General features: G+C 48.8%; 2 protein-coding genes across 2 annotated transcripts; one reads left to right on the top strand and one right to left on the bottom strand.

Annotated features, from left to right (window-relative positions):
• Window positions 1-7,909: 7,909 nt before the first annotated feature.
• Window positions 7,910-8,189, bottom strand: COL26b_014437 (uncharacterized protein; the record flags this gene model as incomplete). Its single annotated transcript, XM_053187008.1, has 1 exon — window positions 7,910-8,189. A coding segment is annotated over one exon (280 nt), but the record flags the coding sequence as incomplete, so codon positions are not given.
• Window positions 8,190-8,949: 760 nt separating this feature from the next.
• On the top strand, window positions 8,950-9,906 carry COL26b_014436 (uncharacterized protein; the record flags this gene model as incomplete). The annotated part of the gene is made up of 3 exons (XM_053187007.1): window positions 8,950-9,197; window positions 9,550-9,760; window positions 9,796-9,906. 3 exons carry the CDS (start codon window positions 8,950-8,952, stop codon window positions 9,904-9,906), a joined length of 570 nt encoding a protein of 189 aa, XP_053029047.1.
• Window positions 9,907-11,004: the final 1,098 nt, after the last annotated feature.

Raw genomic sequence — 11,004 nt, 5'->3', positions numbered from 1 at the left:
ACGACCCGTTAGGCATAACACGTTGGAACAACCCCGCCCGGGATCTCGGCGGCTAATGCGGAGCATATGGAAGCAGTAACACAGGTGTAACCAGGAACCATCGGGAAAGGAAGAACTATGGTACAGGTCACGTGACTTCGGGAACAGTACGGATACAGGGCAAAGATGGATAGGATGGATATGTCTGCTATCTCAGCTATCCATGGATATGTTGGATAGCACAGATATCCTACATAGCTACCACAGGAGATACCGTGCAGGACTTGTATATAGTATGACCCTGAGCCTGGCTCATGGTCAGACTTCCATAGCTCTTCAGCAATCAACTTAGTATTCATCCTCACGGATACTCTCAGCTTACCTTCACAAACAGCAGACCTCCTTCCGAAGTGCCCGAGACCTATACTCTAATCACTACAGTACCTTCCCAGGTCCCAAGACCCTATAGTTATACAGACTAAAGAGGAGGCAGCTAAGGCTTTTAACGCCTAGCTAATTACTATACTAGACAGCTATATGCTTGTCTACTCAGACGGCTTAAAGGCTCTTAATGGGGCTACTGGGTATGGGTTTATTATCTATTGAGGCAAAAGGCTTATTGCCTGAGGCTGTGGCCGGCTGGGCCTAGCGGAAGTGTTTGATAGGGAAGCTGAAGGGGCGAGGGCAGGGCTCCAGTGGGCCCTTCTCACCTCCTAAGGCCAGCCTATACACATCTGTATCGATAATACTAGCGTTATCTAAGGGATACAGGGTGAGACCCCGGTCTCTTCACAAGTAGCCTTCCTTGAGATTAAGGAGGCTTGTAAGATCTATGATATCCGAACCCACTGGGCCCCAGGGCACCAAGGGATAAAGGGTAACGAAGAAGCAGACTAACTGGCTAAGGAGGGCACAACTCTTCAAGCCCCCCGAGGCCAATTAGCTACTTTATCAGGGATCAAGCGTCTCTCGAGGGAGCGCCTACGCGCCCCAACACACACGATGGTGGAAGCAAGAGGCATCAACCAGGTACGCCCAACTAGGGCTCAAGGCCGCCCTTACCTGCCCTCTCGAACTGGGCCTGCTACGGGCTACCTTACACCACCTCCTAGCAGCCCGCTTAGGCTACGGAGACTTTGAATAATACTATTAACGCTTTAACCATGCTGAGGCCCTGCTTACCTGCTCGTGTGGGGAGGTAAAGGAGGTAGATCACCTGGTTTACTGCTGAAAGACCCTAGTGAGGAGGCAACGGTGGCCGACCCTCTACCCTTCTGGCCTGCAAGAGCCTATAGGATCTATGGGAACCCTCGAGCGGTACTTCAAGGGGCTAATCACCGACCCCAAAGGCTTCCAGGCCTTCCTTCGCGTCACAGATTTCTTTCAGAAGATCTGTCCGCGATACTAGGGGCTGGGCTATGGCCTAGGCCCCTATTCTTACAAAATACCCTACCTAAGGGTCTAAACAGATGTAATGAAACTAGGGAACCAGTGGGAACTAGGGACGGATAGAACATATAGTAGCTTACAGGCAAGATTTAGGGAACGAAGGAAGGGATATGTACGGTAGAGTATATAGCCTAGGCCTGCGGCTCTCCACGCTATATACCCCTCGGGAGGTGTGCTGCAAGGGCGGCTGCGCCCTTGCCGCCATGGCGTTAAATACAACAACAACAACAACAACAACAACAACAACAAGGTTGAACCAGACCGGGATCTTACTTCAGAATCCACCATACCCCGAGGGCACCACTGAACAATCGAAAAGGAGCCGGCATAACCTAGCTCGGAAACACCTCATCAACATACAGAAAGAATTCGGATACCCTATCTATTATCTTTGCTTGTATGGATGCGCTATACCACCACTTTTCTCCAAGCAACAGGCCTTTGACGAGGCTCTCCGAGAGTGGATTCGGGATGAGAACCCCGAAATACCCGCTGGTTTCGTACAACAGGCCCAGGCCTTGGTTCATGAATTGAGCAATTCGGATCACATGCCTGATGGGAAACGTCAGCGACGTGACATAGAAGGGGAGGATTTTCCTAGCGGTGCTGAGCCCACCCCGAAGCAACTCAAACCACACCAAGGGCCAGACAAGATGTCAGTCGGGAGCATCGTGACACAGCCCACCACGGGCGGAGATGAAGGCGATCGTTCTGGAGCCACCGAGGGAAACGGCAACAACAACCACAACCGCAACTTGACACGGGCTAGCCGAGATATGGCACCGTCAGACCTACGGAACAAGGATTGCATGAGCTACCAGGATGCTATCCCCAGTCTGGAGAGCAGTACAGCCGCTCAGTTAATCGCAGGGAACTATCAGCTTTCCCAAGGACCACAGACCAGCCTAGTTGCAGCTAGTAGCAGCGAAGTCGATCCCAACATCCTAGCCAGTCAAGATCAAGCGGCAGAGTATAGCCAAACTGGCGACAGCGACGACAATAATGACGGCGACGACAACAATGACAGCGATGACAATGACGACGGCGATAACAATAACGACAGCGATGACAAAGAGGGGCCTTCCGATCCAGCAGGTACAATACTTGTCTCTACTCTAAAATACATTACTAATGTCCATGGCTTAGATCTTTTGCGTGGTGGCGTGAGGCTTTTACGTGGTGGCGTAAGGTTTTTACGTGGTGGTGTGAAGTTTAATATCACTGCGATTGAAGGCATTTATCTACTTTCAGACAGCATATTTATGGGAAATAGCGCATTGACGATTCCAACACACGAGGGAGCATTTCCATACATTATGTTCAGGATCTCGGGGAAAGAAGCCATTAAGATGTTTGATATCATCAAGGATCGAGTAGGGTTGATGAATTTCCCAGAGACAGCAACTTAGGCGACGATCATGTTTCTCCTAAGCCATGTCTTTCGCTACAGCAAAAGTGTTGATAGCTTCAGGGAGCTATGCAGTGTTACGCCTAGAACTAGAGTCTCACGGCTTCTAAGTCATCCCTCGCACTCAGCGCAGGGTGCGACTACCTATACACAATAGACAGATCTCAGATTGTGCTCGCACGCTCGTATTAGCTCCTATAACAGGTCATACAGAACTCTCTCCAACAGCCGTAACTTCAGCAACCTAACATGGCCCATAGCAAATATACTTCAGCCCAGCCTCCCATAGTATTATAACAAAATGCCCTATATAATCATCACTACCAACCGTAGCAACTTAATCATTGTTAGAGTCATGAATATAAACAGCCTTTTGCTCTCCAGGTTTAATATACATATTAACCAGTAGAGCGACCATATCCTAACTAGCCTCTTACAAGCCTAGGTTGCCTAACTCCTGCTATTTCTCAAGCGCCAAACACTGCTTTTAGGTTTAAACGAGAATAAGCGTTTGCTATATCGCGCTTTAAGATATTTTTACTTCTCTTTAACACCTCTTAAGCAGCTTGGGAATTAATAACGTCTTCATCTGAATCTTATTCATTCCATCGATCGTTGTAAAAGGAAGGTGGGGTTGTTGCTGATCTCACGCTGATACTCGGTGTCGCATTAAGTGTTGCGTCGGCCGCGTCGGCGGCGTTGGTCTCGTTGGTGGTAGCGTCGGTCGGTTGCGTCAGTCGTGTCGGTTGGGTCAGTCGCGTCAGTCGCGTCAGTCGCGTCTATCGTGAGGTTGGGAAGAGTTTAGAGGTCTTCTGCTGAGCAAGGTGGTCAGGCGGGTCATAGGAATATTTGGCAGCTTACCTCAAATCATCAGGACGGCACAGGTTTTTTGAAGTAAGAACTGAACCCCACGATTGACGCCTGACTTGAGAACAAAGCCTGAAGAATTCTTGCGGATATACGTAAGCCCGAATGTTGCATTAGTACCTCCACCTAGCCTAACCCTCCTGCATGCATTGTTCATTTATTCATTTTATCTGTTATTTAGTCATTCGTGCAGGCCCGCTCAAATGATGAAGAATGGATTGAAGCAAATACAACGAGCAAGAGTAGACAGCGACATGAAAAGATAAGATAGCGAAGAAAATCCTGGTGGGCGGAGCAAACGGCCTACCTACTCGTCAGTTGCATGACTGAATCAGGCTGCGACACGTGCAAGGCCAGTTTGATGACCACATCGCTGACGGGAATCAATAAATTTGAACGGAACATCACTGGGGCATTCAGCGTGGCTCTGGTTCGCGGAGGGAAAGGCTAGCGCCTGAATCCTTGTATATATCCCCTCATCAGGCAGCGCTCTTGGCGCGCGGCCTGTCAAGTCGTGCAATATGGAATACGGCAGCCTGGCATGTGTTTTCTTCCCTTTACATCAGTTCCGCAACAACGAAGCATGCATCAGGTAAGGGGAGACGAATCAGCTAAAGAGATTTTTGACGAGACATCAGTGGCGCAGGTAAAATTCCAGTCCAGCCCCTCTTGAGAATGAAGTCTCTGGGTCAGAAACCACGTTATGTAGCGCTTGGTAGAAGTCTTGCGAAATTTCTGCTGGTATCGGATGCATTTTGATTGAGCTTCATGTGTGTGGTTATGTGACAAATACTGCCCTGCTGATTCTGTTACTCTGAGCGTTTTCATATGGGCAACGAACATATGTTGTCTGCAACTAAATCAATAAGAGGCGAGCACTCTGAGGTAGTTGAAGGTTAGTTCTTGAATAACTATCGCTCAGTATTTAAAGTAGAGACTACCTGAGATTTCATAATCTATTAAATGGAAGATTGCTAAACCCTACTGAATTCTATTTGAACCTTGGTAGCTTGTTTGTAACTTGAGGAGAGTCCGAGAGTAAACCCCTACCTTTTTGGCCTATTGATAAGTTGAGAGGAGGAAAATAGCTGACCCTTATTTAAATGATACTAGGTACTAGATTCACGCAAAGGGTAGTCCTGAAGAAAGGAGAAAGTGTAGAATGTCAGCCGAATGCCTGAAAGGTTTGAAGAGTTCTGTGAGAATGCAACAAGGAAAGATACATGGCAAACTGTATTCCGCTGCTTGAGCGACAGTAGCATTGTAGGAAATCAATAAGTATTCCAAACTCGTGGTTGATTGATGGACTGCATTCAAATGAATAATATTAAAACATGTTAAAGGATTTAGCTCATGGAACCCTAAAACTAACATTTCGTCGAGTTAGGTCGGAGATTATGGTCTTGGAACAGAGGGCTCAGTATAAATATCTAGTGAGCATCACAATGTCCCTTTAATTCTTAGTAGTAAGCGACCATATGCGCCATTTCTTATCAGTTGATGAAGTGGCAAAAAGCAGACCATTCTCTCTTTCAGGCCCCACGTCTGTGGCTATGACCGAATCCTCGTGGCATTCGAGTTTAGCAAGTGCCTTTCCGGTCTTTAAGTCCCAAAACCGTAGAGACTTATCCATTGAACCTGACAACAGCCATGCGACATTCGATATCATGGCTGTCGTCAACACGAGGTGCTATGTAGAAGGTCAGTTTTCAAGACATACCATAGGTAGTGTATACTTGGGTGATGGTACGCGACATACCGAGTGTCCGATTAATGTTCTCAGGCATCTTAAGGACTTTGGCGAGCCACCACCACCACCAGCCGAATGCTCATATTGACCTACAGCCGCGAACAGCTTGATGGACATGTCTGAAGAGGTTGTGATGACTTGCTTCCCATCGGAAGAGAACTGGACGGACCAAACGGTATCCGAGTGGCCTGCACAGGTCCAGGCGTCCGTATCCTCGCTTCCGGATATCGGATCGACGGTTGGTTCTATCTCCCAGACACGCGCGAGGTTGTCGTAGCAGCCAGCCGCTACAAAATCGGATTTTGGAGAAATTGAAACCACGTTCACGACGGCTGGCGTTTCAATGACCCGGTGACATTCCCAGGTAACGGTGCTCCAGAGGCGGACAGTGCAATCGTTGCCGCCAGAGGCAATCCACTTGCCGTCTTCGGAGACATAAACTGACCTAACCCCTCTTTCATGGCCTGCGAGGGTTTTGAAAACGGATTGAGAATCGATGTCGAATACCTATGAAATCAGATGAGCCTCTGGTCATAGGAGATATGGTTTCGGATGAGCTTACTCGCACGAACTTGTCATCCGAGCCCGTAATCAGTAGTTTGCCTTCTGGATGGAAGCAGGCTCTTCGATAATACATATAACCTGAGTCTTCACTGGTGATATCGATCGCGTCATCGGACTTCAAAATAGACACGGCCTCCGCGGTTCCAACAGCGAAAACTTGAACTCGCTGGTTGCTGCAGACCGCGATGTAATCCCCGCCTGGGCTGAAACATACGCCAACAACCGAGGAATCTAATTCAATTGTATGCAGCAGTTCGAGATCGAACATTTTTGGGAGTGTAGGATTGTGTATGATGGTCCAATCACTCCCTTCGTCCTTGTGACTGGGGGGCAATGATTCGAAATCCACTGTTGCCAAGGAGTCTGCGGAAATCTTGCCGTTCTTCTGCGCTTCATGGATGCCGATGAAGAATGAGAAAGCAGAAATAGTGGTCCATCTGTCGAAGAGAATGCGCCATCCCCGTGACAGGTTTTCTCTGCCCGATCGGAACGAGGCATCTGATTGAGAATTCCTGTCTGGAACAGCACCAACGCTATTGAATTCTTCATCGTTGCCTACATGCAGTCTAGGAAGAGAGAAAAGGGATAGCTGCAAGAGGTGATGACCGACATGTTTGCGAAACTGATGTACTTCGACATACACGACAGTGTCTTCGGCGTCGCGCCCAGGAGGTGGCTCGACACTGGCCCATTCGTCGTCGCAAAAGGGACATCTGGAAGCCTCAATGAATCTAGTAGGCCGCCGACATTGATTGACAACTGATTGTACTTGGTTCGCTGGTATGTGGCTCCCGTGGTGACAGTCTATGTGCTCGGTAAGGTGTTCGGAGTTCTGAAATGTGTCGGTGCATGAGGGACATTCCCAGATTGTGCGGTGAAGCAACAGCTCGTGCTCGAACCAAGCGTGAGCCGACGAAAATGTGTCAATACTACAGCTTGGATAAGTGCAAATGTATGGTTCCAGGTCTTGGATAATATGTTTCCTTATTGACATTAGCATCATAGGATTGATCACTGTGCAATAATTGGGCGCGTACCTCCACTGTGACTCCTTGTTTTTGTATTGCCAGGATATGACCTCCAAGCAATAAGGGCACAAAAATGAAGCATGTCGATACCCTTCTTCTGGTATAGGCGGGAATTGAAGCTCAGTATCAGCTGCTTCAACGACTGTGGTTGCCATTGAGACAACTGACATAGCTGGCTCCAGGCTCAGAAGCCCCGAAGTCTGCGTATTCATCAAGGGGTTACCCTGGAATTCGGTGGCTTCTGTCTCTGCGAGAATACTGGGCCTGGTGATGTCGGATAAAAAGGGCTTGCCTGGGCGGGAGTGCTTCCCGGAAGTCGTAGAGTCCGTACGTAGATGAGTATTCTTTGTAGTCAGAACCAGATCATCCGCCTCGGAAGATAGTTTCTCATGATGCTGCTGTCGATACCTGAAGTACTGTCTTCGCCGGGCATTGGCCTCTCCAAGACGGGTGGCCAACCTGTCTTCCTTACCCCAAAGAGTCGGATATTTATCTCTGATGTACATGATATCGGCGCTGCTATCGAAAGGCTTCGTTTTAGAGGCTTTTTGGCGTCTGTCCTTGGGGGCAAATTTACGGATGAATACCGAAGCGCGGAACAAGCTTTCGAGGCTGGTCTTCATTGCTGATATGAGTTTCTGTAACTCGGATGCTTGGTCATGCGGGCGTTCGATGTCGGGACCTGAAATTGAAGAGGCACCGGACTCAGAGCTGCTGGATGAGATGTCAAACTCCTCGAGATCTGCGTCTGAAATGACCATTTGCGTTGGCATGACCCTGTTGGGACGATGGCCTGAGACGATTTCTGCAGCTGCACCGACGTTTGTTAGCATTTGCGGTAAGCTAGTAAGGGTTCATACCTACCGAGGTCGGTGGACTCCTTGAAGTCCGCAAGCATATTCAAAATCGGAGCCCTGACTTTCGGACTATCGCGAAGACGGTAGTCGAGTGATAGCTTGGAGCTCGATTGTTGGAAAACGCCAAGATTCCCTGCCCATTGCTCGAATCGCTGGATGAGCTCTTGTACATCCCTCTGTTCCAGACCATCTTTCAAAGATGCCTGTACGTGATTGGACTCTTTGGCCAGGCTTGAAAGGCCATCGTGACAGGCTCGGGCGACTTGGGAGATCTCAGACTCAGCCATCTGGGAAATCTTTTCGGGGGGCGCTTCTGACGTGAGCCTGTGAAATTCTCGCAATTGGCTGCGAAGATGCTTTGATTGAAAAGGGATTGAAAACTGGAAGATCTTCTTCTACTTACGGCTGCCTGTGGAGCGGAAGTTCATTGTGTGACGTGGAATCAGGCTGCGTATGCATGCCGTCACGCTGGCCATCTTCGTGAACGTGATTTGTCAAGTCTGCATGCCTCGGGCTACCCCTCACCTGGAACCTGGAGATGACGGAAAAAGAAATCCTTCGCCGATGCAACTTCCATGGTTCTGCGAATTCGACTTCAGGAAGACCCACGATACACGTCACTTCGAACGCTGAAGTTCAACGGGAGAAATCACCTTCAGCAAAGTTACTCTAAACAACCTCCACCTGTCTGGGTCGAGCCGTTCAACTGCGGTAATATCTTCCCTTTTATTAAGCGTTGACATATCTACCTCCTATCGGCGCTCACGTCGAAATAACTGCAAAGACGCTATTTCGACGAAGTAATCTGCTAATGAATTCTAGGGTCGGCTATTTTCTGCCCAATTTTCGTAATACAGACGAAAATTTACCTCCGGATAGCAGACAACTGCCACGATGTCAGCATTCGAGATTGCTGGTGTAGTATTAGGAGGGTTTCCGATCCTTCTTAACTGCCTCGACTATTATCGGGAAGGATTAGGGCCCTTAGAAAATTGGTGGCATTTTCGAGACCACTTCATTGCATTCGTCGACGACATCAGGCACCAAATGATGAAATATCACGAGAATCTGATTCGACTCCTCGACCCAATTGTTACCGATAATGACAGCCTGATGGAACTGATCAGAAATCCCGATGACTCGCGTTGGAAAGACGGTAGCCTCGAAGCGCTTCTCGAGAACCGCTTGTCTAGTGAGCTGGATCGCTTCTTTCGCACAATCAAGAGGATGCAAGATGTGATGATGGATTTGAACAAGCTTCTCCAGATTCAAGACGGAAAGGTGGGTTGCTCAGGGTGTCATCAATTTCTAAGCTTGGTCTAATTCTTGAACTCAGGCACCCTGGCTGGGAACGGCACAACACAACACTATGCAATGGCATTGTAAGCGGCTTCAGCTCAGCTTTTCGAAGGGAAAAGACAAGAAGGTGCGGAAGTTGGCAGGCCTCAATCAAGTGATGCAAGAGATCCTGGGATACAGCGAGCGCACTCTTCCCATATCCGATCGGAGAAAGACGTCCGAGCCGGTCAAACGTCTTGAAAAAGCCCGCCAGCACGCATGTTCTGTCTACAACGCCTTGAGGCACCATTGGAAATGCGCCCAAGATTCTTGTTCCCATGGCCACAAAGCACATTTGCGCTTGTGCAGTGACGGTGCTCCTGAAGCCTCATCTGTGGTCCTTGTCTGGGGCACCGGGGAGAAGAACAGCTCTTCATTGAAGCCTAAGGCGCACGAGGTCGTTATTCAGACCGTGGAGCCGAAGGTTTCAACTCCCTCGGCCGATGTGAAGGCCGTACACGGATCGGCAAACCTGTCTAAGCTGCAAAGCATTACAGACGACAAATTACAGTACAGCAAGGTGAAGCCAAGCTTTATAGACAAGGTTTCTCTAAGATTGCAATCGAAACCAGGCTCACCAACGACTTCACCTACCAGCCCGAGTCGCAAGAGCGTCACATTCGCGGAGCTCACTCCTGCCATATTGGTTACAACCTCCGTGGATAAACGTGCGATGGAAGATTCAAGTCCTTCAATTCCCTTCAAGGCCGATGGGGACTGTCCCGGCAAGCAGCAGATCCAAAGTCTCTGCGCCTTTCTGGAGGAGACATCACTGAGGGAGGGTCTATTGGATGATCAGCTCAACAGACGGCTACACGTTGACAAAACCTCATCGGTCTTGCGGCGCATGATATCTGACAAGATGAGGCTGGTGTCTCTTCCCGACCTCTTACACGCACATCATGAAGCGAAATTGTGTCTGCCAAGACAGACTCGTTTCGAGATGGCAGCTCACATGTCGTCAGCCTTTTTACATGCGTATCCCTCACCTTGGATGTCCGTGGCATGGACCAAAAACAACTTTTACTTCCTGGTCGACAACGACTCGCAAACTCTCAGTAGCTGTCACCCCTTTCTGTCTCGCAGCTTCAGAGATTCCACTGCAGAGACATCGGCTTGTGTCACAAATCTCTCAGAGCAGGAGGTCCGCGACTATCTTGTCGCAGTGGGAATCATCGTTCTGGAACTTATTTTTGGGCATGACATCAGGCACTGTACCTTCCGCAATGACTATCTCAGAGACGGCCAGCCGAACGAGATCACGGATGTGTTGACAGCTAAGAGATGGGCAAAGAAGGTTCTGGGTGAAAGTGGGCCAAACATTGCTGATGTTGTGAGAAGGTGTCTGGACTGTTCTTTCGGCCCTAGGCCAGTCTTTTCAGACGTTCGCTTTCGAGAATCAGTTTACGAAGGTGTAATCAAGCCCTTGGCAACTTATTCTAAGATTTGGCCCGAGGTCATAGCATAAGCGTACTCACTAGTCCTTAGCGACTTTATACACTTTTAAGATCGCAAGTAATGCTTATAATAGTTGTTGATATTGAATTGATCACTTAGGAAATGTAGATCACCAGCAGGAAGACAGCAAAGCTTGAGATAGGTAGGCAACGCGAAGTTAACATACTGTTACGACCCGTTATGCATGGATAACAGTTAACCGACCCACTTGGGCGTCGGGCGGCTAGGACAGGACATTTGTACTGCAGGATCACGGGAACAACAGGGACTCACTCGGAACGGAAGAACTATAGTACAAGTCACGTG

Source organism: Colletotrichum chrysophilum (genome assembly GCF_026319265.1).
Source record: "Colletotrichum chrysophilum strain AFK26 chromosome Unknown scaffold_387, whole genome shotgun sequence".
Lineage (NCBI taxonomy): Eukaryota > Fungi > Ascomycota > Sordariomycetes > Glomerellales > Glomerellaceae > Colletotrichum > Colletotrichum chrysophilum.
Note: the sequence above shows the minus strand (reverse complement) of the source record. Positions and strands in the feature narration are given on the sequence as shown.